Raw genomic sequence first — 17,988 nt, forward strand, 5'->3', positions numbered from 1 at the left:
GGGATGTAGTGGCGTTATGCCTCCAGTTTATTGTCTGTATATCACATTGCTGAAAGTTGTCTTCCTTCAACTGTTTTCTTTTTTTCCTTTAACTATTTTAATAATTCCTTTTCGCTTACTGTTTTAGGGAAAAATATTTACCTCCTTGGAGCCGGAACATGACCTTAATGATGTCTGCCTTTACCCCAACTCAGGTATGCATGCATAGCAACGGGCCGTTCAGTGACAGAAACCTGCAGTACACTTTACTGGGGCTTAAACTCATTTTATTTCTCAAGATGGGTTTTGGCTTGGTTAGGACAATTCTTGGATATTGTATTTACCTGAAAAATTAAGAACAGGAAGTGGTGTGGATGATTCAGAAAATGACACTCAGTGACTCAGTCGTCAGCCTGCCTAGCAATTAGTAGGAGCTGGTTAGAGTCTGTGGGTCGGTGGCAGGTGAGGTGCTATTTTGGTGTGCACTTTAGCTCTTTTACATGATTAGTAATTGTGAGTGGAAGTTGACGTTCGGGATTTGGAGAAGGCTGGAGTTGCCTGATGATACACAAGGCGTAGTATGAAGCCACGGGTTTGGTGTATTCTATGTTGTATGCTTTCAGTAAATGACATGGCAGGTTTCAGGGTTTAACGATACCTTCCAGGCAAGTCCGTACAGAATTTGGGGGGATAAGAGAAAATGAGGACAGTTTCCACTCTTAGGCAGAGTTGTACTCTGAGTACAGATGAGCACGGATAATTTTGATAGACGGACACAAGGCAAAGCAAGGAAAGCTCTATCATGTTCGTACGCACAGAACTGAGATGCATGAGAGAGAGAGGGAGGGGGTTCAGCCAAAGCCATGAGAGGTGAGCGTAGAGGAGGCCTTTGCCCTGGGTTTGGAGCACCAGGTGAGATGTAGTCGGTGGAGTTGGGAGTGGTCCACGTGAGGGAACAGTGTGAGAAGGATGGGACAGGATGCAGCGCCATACATGGGGCTCATTTGAGGGAGCAGAGGAGCCTCGTGTGCTGGTGCCAGGGCGGCTCTGGGAGGAGTGGGGGGCCGCAGTGGGTGCACAGGCTGCGAGGTCTGGAAACGGCCCACTGAACAGCTTGGCTCTGTGTGTGGTCAGGACCCGCTCAGACTGTGCTTTCAGAAGGCAGTTCTGCTCACCGTGTAAAAGGCAGGTCACTCTTGAACTAAAATGAGTAGGAAGTGACACTTTGAACTGAGATTGGGAGCACAGGGGAGAGAGCAAATTTGGAGAGAAAGAATATATTTTCTTGGAACATTTGAATATGAGGAGGCAGTGGGGCAGTGGCAGGGTCTGGCAGAGAGCCTTAAACCTGGCTGCCCACCAGCTTCACCTGGGAGCTTTTTAAAAAGTACAGATTCCTTGGCCCCGTACCAGCTGTACTGACTCAGAGTGTCCAGGGGGAGTGTTATTTATAAAAGGCATCCCAAGTGATTGTGAATCCCTGCCCTGCCCCACAGCTTTACCCTGGGAGCCGCGTCCAGTGCACAGTGGAAAGGGTGGTCTCCAGAAAAGCAGGTCTGCAGACACAAAGTTTTAAGGCATGTAAATAGAGGTTATCGCAGAAGTGAAGGTTATCGCAGGGAGTGAAGGAGGTTAGCGGTGGGAAAAGTGTGGAGAAACAAGAAGAGAGCAGGACCTGAGCCCGCTCAGAGGGAGATGAGAAGGAAGAGCCAGCCAAGATGCTTCATACGAGTAGACAGGGTGAAGGTACAGGAACCAACAGTTGCCAAAGAGAGAAGCTGAGATGGGAGCGATTCTTTGGGTATTGCTCAGCGAGTATGAGTATCATGGACGTGGAGGCAGGAAGGAAAGAGCTCAGTTATTTAATGGTCTAAGTGATGGATGCTGTAATCTTAATTTTTCATTTCATCTTTTTATAACCCTGTATTGTTAGTAGTACATCTTTCCCTCCCCTCCCCTCCCCTCCCCTCCCCTTCCCTTCCCTTCCCTTCCCTTCCCTTCCCTTCCCCTCACTTCCCCTCTCCTCCCCTTCCCTTCCCCTCACTTCCCCTCCCCTCTCCTTTTCCTCCCCTCCCCTCCCTACCCATCTTTCTTACATCTTAAGAGATGGGAAAAGTGACTTATTTGCCCAGGGCTGGCCTCGCAGCCGGCGTGTGGCAGTCTTGGTTAGAGCCAGCCGTTCCTGATTCCGGAGCCCGTGCTCTTTCTAACTACGCAGTACTCTCTGGAGAACGATAAGAAACTCTGGATCCTTGTCATTAGCTTTTCATCTGTGACAGTTGGGAACATTTTATTGTAACAGTGGAGGTGAGTCAAATCATGATGAGTTCAGGAATTAATTGCAGGTGAGGATGCTAGGGTTCTAGTTCTAGAGAATTGAATGGTCTAAAATGGGGTCTGGGCCAAGTACAAAGATGAGTAAAACCAGGTGAAGTTGCAGTTGGAACAAGAGTTTGGCTGGATTGAGGGAGAGTTTGAAGGGTGCAGATAATGATCAGAGAAAGAAGTTCTCGACCTGTTTGGGGCCACCAGCCACATGTGGCCACTGAGAACTTGCAGTGTGACTCATCGGAATTGAAATGTGCTCTAAGTACAGAATACACATCAGATTTCAAAGACACTGAAAACAAAATGAAGTAGATCATTAATTTTTTATATTAGTTACATATTGAAATGAAGATATTTTGGACTATAATAAATATATTTATTATATTTATATTAATACAATAAATATATTTTAATATATTTATTATATTTATATTAATATAATAAATATATTAAAATTAATTTTACCTGTTAAAAAATTTTAATGTGTCTATTAGGAAATTTTAAGTCACATATGTGGCTTGTATGATGTTTCTTTTTGGCAGCGCTGGTCTAGACTTGGAGATGTTTAACAGCTTAGGATGCAGATTAAAAGTCAGCCACAGGCAGAGTGGAGCTTCATCTCCACCAGGTGCCGCTTTAATCTCACCGGAGGAGAGACGTTCTTCTAGTATCAAAAATGCTTTTATCCCACCTAATAGGAAAACAGTCATCCTCTAGTCTTACCTTTCATTCAGTCCATTTTCAGATTTCCCTGATTGTCCCCTAGATGCCTTTTTTCGTCCATTTTTTGGAATTAGGCTATAACCAAGGTTGTGTATTACATTTAGTTGTTGTGTCTTTTGTTTCTTTCAATCCAGAATAGTCCCCCATCCTTTTTTCCCCCTCTCCTTCATGGCAGAGTTTTCCAAGATCAGGTCTATAGTCTCGTAGGATGTCCCATGGATTTCTGTGTTTGTTTTCCATGGTGGTTTAACTTGTTCCTCCAGCCTCTGTATTTTTCCAGAGTAGAAGTTAAATCTAATGCCCAGTGCACCGTAGGTTACATATTTTGGCCAGAAGTGGTGCACAGGGCTGCTGGGCTCTCCGCATCAGGTCGCATCGGTCATCCCAGGGCCAGGGAGGAGTGTGGTCGCTGTTTAGGTGACCACCAGAGAGCTCTTCGTTCCAAGGTTCACTTTTCTGGAAGGTGGAAATTTTAAGGGTGATGTTTTGGACAGAGGAGTGACTTTACTGTCAAATAACTTATACGAAGTTAATCAAACATAAAAACTTGCTCAAGGTTTATTTCGTGAGACAGCGAGCCCAGTAAAGCAAGCCCCTCCACTGCTGCTTCGGGCTTTGGAGCCGAGCGCGGCTGCTTGGCGTGCTCTGCTGTCTTCCCCTTGCTTCCCGCTCCTTTCCCTCTGACACTGGCTGCCCTTTAGGGTTTTCACTTAATCACTAGGAGCTTAATCATATTTTAGAAAAGCTAAAACGTTCTTTTTTTATTTTCTCACTTACTCATTTTGGAGTAATTAAAGACAAATCACAATGACTGTTCTGTCATGTTTTTCTGATACTAAGACTGCTCAGAACATTGAGAAATGGTTCCGCCTTCCCAGCTCCTTTCAGCTCCTGCTTTTTTTGCTCAGTCAGCCTTCTCCACATCGGGCAGCCAGGTCCGGGCGCTGCGGGAGGCCCAGCCTGCCCGAGGTGCTTGGGGAGCCCCCCTGAGACCCGGGGAATCAGCATCACTGGTCTCAGAACCACCGGGAGCGGGAGATTTCTGTTCAGAAAGACCTAACTCAGGCTTCATAATTATACCCAGCCTGCTTCTCACCCGCCTTCTGCTGCTGCTGGCTGCTGTCTGGACTGTGAGATGTGATGTAGCCTTCTATTCTCTGTCCATCACCTCTCAGTACAGAGAGAAAGCTTTTCCATCATCTGTAAATATCCTTGGCTCCCTCTGTAGTAAAATCACACGCTCCACACTTACATCAGGAGTTGACCACGTGGGAAGCAATATCCTGTCCCCCCAGCACAGGGCTGTTCTCATAGCTTGTCTGCTCTGAGTTGCTCGAGGCTGTGACCTGATGCCGTAGGGTTTTCCTACAGAGCTTCTCAGATGTGTCTGGTGAGGGACCAGGGTTTTGTTTTTTGTTTTGTCTTTAAATTTCCAATCTATTGCAGATTGATACTTGTGTAAAATATAATAAAAGTGAATTACTAGGAAAAGGGTCACTCATTTGCATCTCGCTGCAATGTCAGATTGCTGTACAGGGTTCTACATACACTCTTCCTTTCAGTTTCTACACTTATCTCCCAGCTCGATGGCATTTCTCAGACTGGCCCTGGGAGCACACTTCGGCAGAGAGCCTTGTTCCTTCTTTTCAAGTGTGACCTTCAATGAGTCCTTTAGCCTCCGAAGCACATGCAGGCGAGACTTGTTCCGTGCATGTTTCTGTTTCTGGGGTGGTGGTGGTGGGGGGCACTGTGGCTGCACCAGACAGCACAGCGCCTCCTGGGCGCTGCTGTTCCACACCACAGTGTGTTCTCTTGACTCCCAGTGCTGATGACCTTTGCCTTCTCTTTCACAGTTCATATTTTTATTGTTGAAACCACAATAAATATCAGCATAAAGGAAATTTAAAGGGAAAAAGCCGCAGTTCTAGAGTCTCTTCACAAGTATTACTCTTTTCGTTAGAGAAGTTGTTTTAATTATGTGTTCATGTGTTTTAGATTGTTGTCCTCACACCATACATATGTATAATGTCTTTTGGTTTTTAGCTTGACATTATATTAAAAGCATTTTTCATGTTGCTTTTTGGTCTTTATATTTGTGCTTTTAAATGGTTTATTTGATTGTGCATGAAGCCTTTTCATTCTGTCTCCACTGTTACTGGAGTTTCGGAGCCTGTATTACGTGGGCTTTGGAGTCGAAATATCAGCTACTCGACTTACTAGTTGTGTGGTGACCTTGAGCAAATGATCTGACTTTCTGGGGCTCCTTTCTTGTCTCTGGATGTAACATGCCAGCACAGTTACTTCACAGTCTCCTCCTGTGCCTGCGATCATCTTAATTTCTGCTGAACTAACTCTTTCACCGGTTTGATTTTCCAGCTTCTTTCTTGTTAGGAACTTCTCACACTCCTTGGGCTTTGTGAGGTTGTTTGTTTCTCTCATTTATAGTTGGTTTCAATCCTGACCTTCCCTGCTGTAGTTTGGTCGTAGGCCAGCCTGTGTCATTGTCCATGTGTGGCCAGCGGCTATCCTGCTCCATTGTAGAAAACAGTCTGCTGCACCCAGTCTGAATTCTCCTGTGTAATTAGATTAGAGCCTTTTCTGTCAGTTTGATGGGTTCGGTCATGTTTCCTCGTGGAACGCTCACTGCTCAGTGTTCAGGACTGAGCCTCTGAAGCCGAGCTTAGGGGGTGTCTTTGGCAGAAACCTTCTTTTTGGGGGTACTCTGTCTCTTCAGTCCCTAGAATTTCTTTAATCACGTGCAGAGGTCTAGGAGGAGTTCTGGCAGTGTCGTTAGGGAAACTTGGGAACACATGTCAGTACAAGTTGTTTCTTCCCATCATGGCCTCTGAGCATTTGTTTCCAGGGTCATCAAAAGTGTCCAGGGGAGAGATTTATAGAGGCCACAAGCTATGAAAATGTCTCTGATTTTTTCTTTTTTTTTGCTTTAGTTTAGATATACATTCTTACTTTCCTCGACTTCACTATCGGCTGTATGTATTTTGGTGAAGGTTGGTCCCAGTTAAGGGCTCGCTCCCACTTCGGAGCTGATGTGCACAACGTGGTTCTGCTGAGAGAGCATTGATTTCCTGCTTTCTGGTTATTAGTTGCCCTCGTCTATCTCAGCGTTTTATTTCCGTAACAGCATTAAATATCATCACTTTTGCAAGCTTTTGCTTTAACAGAGGAGCAGCAAAAAGTACTTTTAAATCACAGAATCAAATCATTGTTCTTAACATTTAGTATATTTAACTATGATTATATGGTCTCATAATCCAAATGTCTTCCCTCTGTGGATTCTTCTATTGTATTTTACAAATAGATTTTAAAAATAAATAAAATTGGGTTGATATGTAAAGGTACTTAAAAACAAAAGCTCTTCAGTTTGAATTATGGCTCTAAAATTTTCTAGCTTGTGATGGGACCCTCAGTACATTTGAGCTTTATCTTTTTGATCTACAAAATAAGAATATTTCTTACTTCAGAGAGTTGTTGCGTGTTCACTAAAGTAAAATATGTGAAAGTGTTTAGTAAATGATAATGGACTCTTCAAATGGTTGCTGGTTTCAGTGTTGTTTAAAGTGCATCAGTCTGGAACGGGCTGTGAGGATTGGAGCTGCTTTCGGAGACTTTAGGAGAGGAGTGGCTTGCACACATGACACAAAACTGAGAACAAAACCGAGATATCTGAATACTCTGGTTCTGTACCAACGAATAATGGATTCATATGTTCTGTTGCTACTGGGGTTAAAAGGAAACCATTACTGAATGCCACAAATTTGCCCTTTACTTCATTTTTACTTTCTTAAAATGCCGATCCCCAGACTGAATTACTAACCACTCTTTTGGTTGAATCTGTTAAAGTTCCCTTGTGACTGATTCATTTTGGTATAGTAAGGGCTGTTAGATTCTTTACAGGTCTTTTGTAGTGTAGTTACACACATGTAGCCTTCCCTTTAAGTCGTTTTGTTTTCTATCAGGGTGTAAAGTTTAATTCAAACATTAGAAACTAGTTTGCTGTGACATTTTGTGGGAAATACTTTACCTTGGTTCTTTAATTCCTGATTAACAGAAAGAAGGCTTTCTTTCTTAACTTCCTTATTTTTATTATAATAAATAGTGCATCAAAACTATATTTATGATTCTGAAGCATAAAACTTTCCCTCTTAAAAATGATGGCAAACTTTATATAGACCCGAGCACTTCCTGGTGGGAACCGCCCAGTTACTTAGCTAGTACCCCTGAGCATTTTGCAGATTGGGAAGCTGGTCTTTCTGATACTTTAGGTGCCTCGCCTAGGAGGATCAGGGACTGAAGCCCGCAACCCGACCCCTAGGGTGCCTGGCTGCTAGCCTGGGTCTTCTGCCTTATACTGTGTTCTCAGCACCTCATGCATTTCAGAATGTAAAACATGTAGAAAAGGGTACTTTTCTTTCCCCATGTGTTTACTGTTTTCACTGTGTTTATTTTTAGGAATGCTTCTTACCGCCAATGAAACTCCCAAGATGGGCATCTATTACATTCCAGTAAGTAATACAAAAAGGAGTTATGATAAAAATAGAACAAGCAAAGACACTATATTTTTAAACTGGCTGCATTGAGGGACTCTGGGTCTGCATGTGGCTATGTAAGTTAGACACAGTGGTTCACTTGTAAATTCACTTTGCTTCCAGGAGGCAGTAAAATAATGCTTGACTGTTCTTTTATGGAAAACTACTTAATATCCCATTAAATTTTGATTGTAGAAATTCATCTTTATTCTTCAGGGTTACATTTTTTTGTTTGTTTATTTCAAAGGGTTTCAGAGTCTTAAACTTACAGCTACTAGTGATCAAGGGATCTAGCCCTCTTAAATAAAAGTCTAGTACTTCCCCAGTCATCTCATTGTAGTTTATTTCTTATAAAAATAAACTACATATGAAAGAATCTGTTAGATTGCCACGATCGGTGATGATGTGCCATTTACAGTCCTGTCCCTTTTTTTCTTTCTTAAAGAATTCTTCTCTTGTATGTCAAAAGCTTCCCTACCTTTACCTAAACAGAAAAGCACACAGTGCAAAGTTGGCATTAGATTACAGTCAGCAGACATCTCCATTTTCAAGGATTTGGGGAAAAAGGGTAAGAGGTGTGGGTGGTGAAGAGCAGAACTTCAGGGAGGTGAGCTCTCTGTAATCACCGTTAGCCTCCAGCTATGAAAATGCTTCATATTTATGATAGCTCGACCATGTGTGTATTTCCAAAAAGTATTCTTGTTGCTGTTGACTTTCTGTGGTTTCAGGAACCTGATAATGTTGTTGAAAGCACTTTGAGATGTTTCTTCTGGTTGATAGTGAAATGAAGGCCATTCAAACAGCAGCTTTTCCGTTTTTCTAAATTGTCCTTTTTTCCCTTTTTCCTCGGAGTCTCACAGATACCACTTCCATATTCCTTTCAGTTTATATCTTTCCTTGTCTTCATTGGATTGCAAATATTTATTGCTTTTATCAGCCGTGTGTCGGGCACAGTGCTATAGGCTAGCGGTATAACAGTGTATAGGGTACTGCTCCTTTCTTCAAGAGTTCGTTATTAGAGAATGAAACAAGAAAGTAGAAGATTTCAAGTCAGTGTGCTAAATGCTGTAACGGAAGTAAGAAAGGGTACTTTATTAGAGCATGTAGGAAGAGAGACACTTAACCCATCGTGGGACTGGAAACTGGTGGGAGGTGTGGAGGGTACTCGGAGAAACCTTCTCAGAGGAATTGATTTCTAAGGAGAGACCAGAAGGATGGTTCTCTATCCTGGAGGAAGAGGGTGGGGTGCAGAATGGGAGAAGGAGCTCGGAAGTAGAGGAACATAGTGTGCAAAGATAAGAGAGGGAGGATTCCACCCGACCAAGCTTAGGGCTAGAGGGACGGGGATGAGCTCCGCAGCCAGGGGTGGGGGTGCAGGGCAGGCTGTCCTGGAAGAGTTTTAAGCAGGATAGTGATATGATCAGATTTGCATTTTTGAAGGATTACTTTGGCTGCCATGAGGAGAGTGGATTAGATAGGATCTAACCTGGAAGCAACAAGAACAGGCCATAGCAATCTGCAGGAGAGCTGATAGTGCCGGGTACCTGTGCCAGGCCTCCGTTTTCAGTAGCTGGAGCTCTGGGGATTCTGGGGTAATCTTAGAGAGGTCTGATCTGGCTGGCAGTAATTTCAGAGGCCTGTTATCCTTGAGTAGCCAGGTGGCATGTCTTGGAGGTGTCCACTGATGAAGACTTGTGTACGTCACAGGTGCCTTCCCTCAGTCCTGTGTGACATAGTCTCCCAGCGTCAGCCCCTTTGGGAATGTCAAGAGAGGCAGAATGTATCAGCTCACTCCTACCCTTTACTTCTCCTCGGGAAGAGGTCTCTTTTTGTCTTAAGTGCTTATTGCTATGTTTTGATCTTCAGCTACTGCCTATAAGATGTTGATGTCTTGAATCAAAGATCCTTTCCCCATGTTAGAAGTGCGTGGAATCCACCAGCAGGAAGGGAGAAAGCACTGCCGGATAGAGCGGGGAGGCTGTCTCGGGGTCTGCTTCACTGACAGGAGCCACAGGCTGAGAGCCCTTTGGTGTGGAGCTGGGCAGGGCAGTTCTGAGTACTTTTGCAGTAAGGTCATCTTATCAGCTTGTGCCAAGATGGTGGCAGAGGTTGGAAAGAATAGAAGGATTATTAAGGTTGTAAGATCGACCTGGTAATGGATTGGATGTGGGAAATAAGGGAGAGGAAAGAACCAAAGATGACAACCTGCTTCCTGCATGATAAATGTGTGGACGAGGAGGTCACTCCTTGGATCCAGGAGGAGAAAGGGGAGTATTAAGCATATTTTCCCTTTGGTATTATGTTCTGCATTTTATAAAATGATCTTTAAAAGGAACAAACAAAATTTTATTATGCGAACAGTGTCTGCATATTCCTGTTCTAAGTATTGCGAAGAATAAGAAAATAAAAACCACTCATTCCCACCTTGATCATCTTTTTTTTTTATTGTTTTTTTAATAGACTTTATTCTTTTAGAGCAGTTTCAGGTTCATAGCAGAACTGAGCAGAAAATACAGAGTTCGCATGTAGCCCTCCCCACCTCAACATCCCTCATCAGTGTGGCATATTTGGTACAACTGATGAACCAACCCCACCTTGGTAATCTTATAAGCATTACAAATATTTACTTGGATATACTGCCTTTCATATATGCTTATAATGTTATATGTGTGAAGTCATCTTTTTTATACAAATTTACATTCTGGTTTCTTCAGTTAACAGGCGGTGAGAAACTGCCTTCTTGACAAATGTTAGCTTATCTCATAGGATCTTTTTAGTTTCAACCCTATAACTCAGATTTAACAGAGAGCTGTGGAAAAAAATCCAGAAACTGCTCCCAGATGACCGCGCGTGTGTGGACAGTAAGCGCAGATGTTCTTCTTGCTCAGCTAAGCACTGTGCTGCAGCTGGTACCTAGGGGTTCCCTCCTGACCTGCCTTTCTGCCCTGCTGCCTTGCGCGGAGAGATGTTTACTAAAGTGCTGCTTGTGTTTGCTTGGAACCTACTCTTTGTTGATACTCCTTCAAAACAGAGAGAGCCCAGGGGTCTGAAAGCCTGCCATTTTCCTAAGATTTTATCACATCCACCAGGCTGACACAGAGGTTCATTTGAGGCCTGTAGAACCAGAGACGTGTGTGTTGAATATATAATCCATGCCGAAGCTAGGGTCTTGGACTGTGATTTGTATTATCATCTTACGAATCAGGTATGAAACTTCTGTGTTCCCTGCTTTGGGGCAGTACTAAAAATGAAGACAGCTTAATGTTCTTTTGGCTTGTTAATTTTTGCCTTTCTGTCTGATGCCATCTTTCTTGAATACTTGAAATCTTTTTGGATTAAATGCAATTCCTGATTTACCGACTCTCTGCTACCTACATATCCCCATAGCAAGCTAGTCTTTGATGGCCAAATGGATTTTCTCCAGCCTTTTCCCCATTTTCTCAGTTCTTTCTTTTTTCCCCTCTTAGAGGCCAGAATCTGTTATTTTGTTTGTTTACTTGCTTTTTCAAAATGCCAGAAATAGTTTTTTAAGTTTGGTTTTCTCTAGATAGAATGTAATTTAATCGTAGATTAGTTCTTCAGCATTAACACCTTTCACAACTATGCAGACACCAGAGGAGATCCAGGTCCTGTGGCACCCAGCCTGGATCCTGCCAGTGTGCCTCACAGCGTTTCTGTTGGAAATGCTCCTGACTTCCAAGCCCACTGTGGGTCAGCGAGCGCCCAAAACCACTCATCACCAGGTGGCTGATTGCTTGTGTGCTTGATAATATGTATGGATGTGTAAACTTGAGGAAAAGATAATTATTACTTGTTTAGGAAGTTATTTGAATTAGAGTAAAAGTCAGTTGATTAAGGATATATGGCTTGGTTTTCTTTTTTTCTTTTTTTTTTTAACATGTAAATTTAAGCCACTATAAAGATAATATGCAATGTCACTGAACCTAACTTTCAATATTGGCAGTTAGATTATTTTATTTTAAAACATTTTCTTGGGGAAAAAAATTACTTATGTTGTTTCTGTTGCAATGTTTTTATTCTTTATAGAGAATCAACAAAATGTATTAACTAAATAGTTTAACATTTATTATTTAATTTAAAATTATATTTTAAATTTGGAAAGTGCTTTTGGAGCTGGAGTACCACAGATAGGGCAGAGTTAAAAATGTAAAGGGTTATTGAACCTGCACGACTGCTTCTGTTTCTCTCAGGAAATAGCACTTAAACTTATCCAGCATAACATGTAAAACCTACAAGACTACCTTTGCAAATAGGGATGGTACATATTAAGAAGCATATAACCTCAAGAATACTTGCTTCACTTAATTGTAACACAACACACATATCCTCACAAAGGCATGTAAAGCCAAAGGAAGTGCAAAAAAAATTAGTGAAATTTAGTCAAATTTTATGAAATGTAATGAAAAATTCAGTTTAATGAATGTCTATAAGTTTCTTAACTCCAGTGAGTTACCACTCACCAACCTGAAAGGTCTGCAACGGAGCCCAAGTCTTCACTTACCATCGCTGGGCTCATTTGCTGCTGTCTTCATGGGGGTTTAGTCTGGTGTAGGTCAAACACATTGCTTCAGTCCTCAAGGGGGCAAGAGGTCAGTAAAGGCTGCATGGTTTGAGGGGTAGTCAGAGAGGTGCTTTTGAAATAAATTTATAGCGTCTGAAAGTCAGTTTTACAGCAAGTGCCATGAAAATTTTTTAGTAAATATGTGGATGTTTTTCATTTGGGCAAATTTTGGGTTTTTTGCTCAGTAAAGAGTTAAAAATGAGTATCATAGTCTTTTCATCAGTATTTTTTTCTCTATGGGCTTTTGTGACTAAAAGTTACTTAGGTATGAACAACTTGACTGCTCTGTCTGTGGTGAATTGAATTTGTTGGTCTTGTTCTGAACTCAGCCACTGTATTAGACTATCTTTTATCAAGGTAGTTCTGGATACTTTTTGATCTTCCATTATGTGGTCTCCCTCTGAGATGGCATCTTTTTTTCAAGTCTAGTATTTCAAATATAACTGCTCAGATATGGTTTGGCATAATTTTCCAGAAGGCTTAAGAATATAGCCATACAGTGCTTTCTAACAGCTGTTCTTTACCTTCACCTCTTAAGAAGGTAACATATTTATCAGCCATTTAACTTGTAAATATGTCATTATAGTTTAACATTAAATTTGACAGTATCTTAAAAATAAATGCTTAAATTCTTAGGTGGATGACTTCTTTGCTCTTACGCTGATGAATATTTTTGTCTTCTCCTGCTTTTAAAAAGTAAATGTAGGGGACCAGCAAGTGCTGTTACTTATTCAGCAAGGCAGTAGTGGGCTCTGTGCAGGAACTGGGGATATGTTGATGAATAAAAGTCTTAATACCCTTCCTGCGAGTTACAGATGGGGTGTGGGGTGGAGGTTGATGATGGACAGATCTGCTGCTGTGAGAGCCGCGGGGACAGAGCAAGTGCTGTGGCAGGAAGATGGTTAGGGCAGCCAAGGGTCAGGTACTGACCACCAGTCCCCTTTTTTGTGTCTCTTATTTTTATGGATATTATCTTCCCCACTTTAATTTTAAAGTTTAGGATTAGAGACCTGGTCTTGTTTTATGATCATACTACATACCCGAGGACAAAATGGGGAATGACAAGTGTGTCTCACAATGTCTAGAAAGAATGCAAATAAACAGAATTTTGGCCAACAGAGAAAGTTCTGTTTTTCGTTGCAAGTCAGTTGTACAGTCAGGCGCCTTTTCTAAAGTACATTCCATCTGCACATATTTTAACTTTATCTCTAGGCAACAATTGACACAGTTGACCAGGCCTGCTTGAAATGCTGTGTCTGGCTCCTGGGACACCACATTCTCCTGGTTTTCTTCCCATTGGCTGATTGGCCCTTCTGTTTGGTTGTCTTTGTTGGCTTCTTCTGCTGGCTTGGGCAGGGCTTGGGCCTCAGCTCTCTCCCCTTGACCCAAATGTTAGTGAGCCCTGGGGCTTAGTCCTTGTTGCTTTTGTTTGAATTCTCTCCCCAAGGAGCTCATCTGTCCCCAAGCTCTGTAAGACCCATGTGCTGATGACTTCCGAATTTGTCTCCAGCCTTCCCTTCCCCTTGGAGCTACAGTTATATACCCACTGGTCTACTGGGCTCCTCCACTTGGATGTCTAATAGACACATTATATTTAATTCGTCCACAACAGAATTCTTGATCCCAGCTCCCCACCCCAACCCCGTCCGCCTCCCATTTTAGCAGAGGCACCATCATCCATCCAGTAATCTAGGCTCAGAGCACAGGAGCCACCGTGTTTCCTCCCCACTGCTACCTCATGCCTCCTCATCCAGTCCTTCAGTAAGTTGTATCAGTTCTTTCCAATATTGGTTCAAATCCAGACATTTCCCAGTACTTCTGCTCCTACTACTCATCCAGATTACCATAATGACCTCTTAACTGATCGTTCTTTTACTTAACTGATCTTTACTTTTACTTTACAAAAAGTGAAAGTAAAAGATGCCCCATTCTGTTTTACACACGACAGCCAGATTGCTTTAAAATACAAAAATAAAAACAAGACAAATCAGAATACATCACTCTTCTTCTCAAAACCTTCTAAGGCTTATCATTTTGCTTAGCATAACATCTTAACTCCTGTCATAACTTAAAATGTTCTACAAACAGGAAAAGACTAAAACACAGAAGTCTCCATTTTCTCTCACTGGTCAGAGAGTAGATCTCTGTAAACGATGTGTCCATTCACAGGGATCACCAAATGGTCAGAGCTTGAACCCAAATCCCCAGGCAGTGCTGCCAGCAAGGGAGAGTAACTTCTAGATTGTGAATTAGCCAAAACCAAAACACGAAATTAGTAGAGAGGAAAATTAGAAAAACAGAGTCAGAAACGTTTGGCTGCCTTTTTGGATTCATCTGGAGCCAAGGCACAGTGCCACACCTGGCTCCATCAACCTGTGCGGGGGGGGTGCTCCTCTGGACATGAAGCTCACCTGAAGCTGTCAGGTGGATCCACTGGCCATCTTGGTGAGATCTTCAAAACTGTTAATGGGTAATTTTCAAAAAGAAAGGTGGAATCATGACTTTCACATAGATACCAAATAAACATGTGGTAAAAATTTCACTTAACCTATTAAATAAGGGAATCAGGCACATGTCTTCAAAGGTGAAGTTAAAATAGCACAGACTTATGTTATACTGGGAGTGTGCACATGGACATCGATTGGCTTTTCCAAAGGTATGTCAAGACAGAGTTCATTTGCATGACTGTAGACACTGATCCTGCATTCTGTCAGTTACTGACTACAGAGTTGTGAAGTACGTCCCGTAGAATCAGAATCAAATAGTCTTGTAAAAGTGTGCTCTAGACCAGGGGGTTGGCAAGTTGACTGGACATCTAACTAGACACCAGGTCCCTGTTTTGTGAGTAAAAGTTTTATTAGAACACAGTGCGCCCATTCATTTATTATGTATTGTCTGTGGCACTTTCTGACTAAAAAGACAGAGTTGAGTAGTTGTGACAGAGAAAGACCCTGTGGTCTGGAAGCCCTAAAATCTTCACCTGGTCATTTAAGAAAAAGTTTGTGGACCACTCCCATTCTAGATTATGCATAGCCTTCTACTGAAGCACAGACTTTTCCTTATGTTTATTTGTTGTTTATAAGTTTATATATAAATAAATTAATAAATTTATAAATAAGTAAATAAATGTATATCCTTGTCCCAGTATAAAACATGGACACAGGGATATTGTTTTGTTCTTTTCATTGTTATATCCTCAGCACCTAAAACTGCCTATTACACTGTAGATATTCGATTATTATGTGCTGAGAAATTAATAAAATAAAAACATGAGAGTAATCTGATAACCATAATTTGAAGAATCTTTGATAATGGTTATATATTTTGACAGTGGCTGGTCTGCAATGCTTTTTAGCTGTTCTTATACCACATTTGAATTTAGCACTGGTCTTTTTCTGCTAGTGAAGTAAACAAGTGGAGATCATGACTCAAAAGTGCCAGAATATGATTTTAATACAGTAAGATAAGGGTCGGTTCCTTCGCTTTGACGATTTGTTCTAATCAGCAAGATCAGAGAATCTTGGGGAGATGCAGTCTTTGTGTTTGGGTGTGCTGACAAATTTCTAAAAGAAATGCCTGTCCAAAAGGTTTAATAGTGGTGCTGCTCCGAGGATGAACTCTTTCCTAGAAAAATATGAAAGTAAGGACATTTAGCTTTTGTTGTACCACTTTTGAAATTCGTGCAAAAGTTGGCTTTGCCTCTAGGATAGGATGGACTTGTCTGTTTTAAAGACTGGAAACCATGCCATCGTTTTTCTTCCCGTACTTTTTAAGCTGATGCCTCTGGAAGTGCCATGCCTGCTGCTCCCTAAGACTTGCCTTTGAATCTGGACCATGATCAGTTCAGTTGATCCACTTAGATTCAGAACCAATACTGAAGGCTTTGTGTTTACCAGTTTGACACCAGAGATTCCCCAGTTGTGAGATCTCTTCGGCCCACTAGTGTATATGGAGATGGCCCTGCATATATTAGTGTCCATGTAGAATCCTTAAAGTGATTGACCATGTTTTCCTTTAAAATGCTCATTTAAACAGAGAGCTGTTAGACCTAGTGACAGAAGTAATTTTACTAGAAATTCCTACATATATTGCCAGTGGCAACATATTCTCTTGGTTTAGGGAAGTAGGACCAGATGCAAAGAAAACTGTCCTCTGGGAAATTTGCCAACATGCAAAGGATGTACAAGACACAACGTAAACGAGACAGATGGTTGCTGAAATGTCTTCCACGATAAAGGGTTTTTTAACATGCTGTGAAGGAGCAGGGGAGGCTTTTGAAGCACAGAACACTAGAGCAGGAAGGGGATTTTGAGGTCATCTGATGCAGCCCCTTAGTGTATAGCAGAGGAATCAAGTCATTGGTTCAAGGTCAGTGACAAGTCAGTCACAGAACTGTATCTTGAAGGCATTTCTTCATTCCATGTTGTTTATGAAAAGAATTTTGAAATTAGTCCGACCTGAGTTTGAGTACTAGTTTTGCCACTTGTAAACTTTGTGACCTTGAGTTAAGTTACTTTTCCTATCTGAGCCTTAGTTTCTTGAGCTGTAAAGAAAGAAGGGTATAAGGCAGCTGTGTGCGATAAATACACTTTTTCAGTCATTCTTATGGTACCTGGTATGTAATAGATGTCCAGCTGATTATTACTGTAATACTTTCTTGCAATGAGTAAAATGGAATGGGTCCAGTGGCGAAGAGTATTTATACTTAGCATTGTACAGACCAGGGCTTCTATGTAGCTTTTAGGAGGAATGTGATATTGAGCAAAATAAAGATATACTGAAAAGGTTGTGACAGAATCATAGGTGTGAGTGAGGAAAGTGACTTCAGAAATATGATTTGGGATTGTTCAACCTGTTACATATCATATAAAACGTAGGTTAAGAAGGAACTATTGAATGTTGGTTTTGCTGTTGGTTATTGAAACAGAAAGCAGTGATGAAATCTGGTTGTTAAAATTAAAAATCTAATTTTAATTTTATTTGTTTTAAGTTTTTTGGGGGGAAGGATGGGCAGTAGTTAGGTTTGTTTGTTTGTTTGTTTATAGAAGAGGTACTGAGGATTGAACCCAGGACCTCATGCATGGTAAGCATGTACTCCATGACTTGAGCTATATACCCTCCCCCTCAAAAATCTGATTTTTAAAAGTAAAGTCCATTTCCCCACATTATATCATTAAAGCACACTTTTAATAGAAAACAGCAAATTTCTGTTTTCTTTTTTAATGGTTAAATACCAGAAGAAAAGATGAAAAATTAACTATAGTCTCAGTCAGACACATTCTCGTGTTGCGGAAAAATGTGTTACAGCTCGGTGTTATAGCTCAATTGTGACAGCAGCCTGGATCTGGGCAAGAGACCAAGCAGCACTTAGAGAGTTGGAGAACTCAGGTTTATTACACCAGCGGGCCCAGAGGAGTTAACACTCCAAGCTCTGGACCCTGTCTGTAGGTTTACACAGGCCTTTATAGGCTGCCAGCTTTACACTTTGCAACATCATATGCAAATAAAGTATAACAGAAGTTGACCAACCAGGAACAAACTTGGTAGAAATAGACCAATCAGGAGTGAGAGAAATAACCAATCAGGAGTGAGCTCCATGCAAATGAAGTACTATAAATGGACCAATCAGAAGTTAGGAAAGTGGACCAATCAGAAGTGAGAGTAATAACCAATCAGGAGTGAAGGAAATAACCAATCAGAAGTGAGCTCAGGGAACCAACAAAATTTTAGGGGTAAGTAAGCTGTTTCAGAGGCAAAAAGTGAGATAGAGCCTCTGGGCCAGGGAATTAGATGGTGCTAGCGCGAGAGTAGTGGCCCTGCTTAGGGGTC

At 41.7% G+C, this 17,988-nt stretch overlaps 1 protein-coding gene across 1 annotated transcript in view; it reads left to right on the forward strand.

Annotated features, from left to right (window-relative positions):
• Window positions 1-17,988, forward strand: part of NOL10 (nucleolar protein 10) — an 85,557-nt gene that overhangs the window by 19,241 nt on the left and 48,328 nt on the right. The window contains exons 12-13 of the mRNA XM_006197109.4: window positions 128-194; window positions 7,501-7,553. Of these exons, the coding sequence (XP_006197171.1) occupies window positions 128-194; window positions 7,501-7,553 (120 nt within the window). The remainder of the gene's footprint in view (window positions 1-127; window positions 195-7,500; window positions 7,554-17,988) is intronic.

The sequence above is a fragment of the Vicugna pacos genome, chromosome 15 (assembly GCF_048564905.1).
Source record: "Vicugna pacos chromosome 15, VicPac4, whole genome shotgun sequence".
Classification (NCBI taxonomy): domain Eukaryota; kingdom Metazoa; phylum Chordata; class Mammalia; order Artiodactyla; family Camelidae; genus Vicugna; species Vicugna pacos.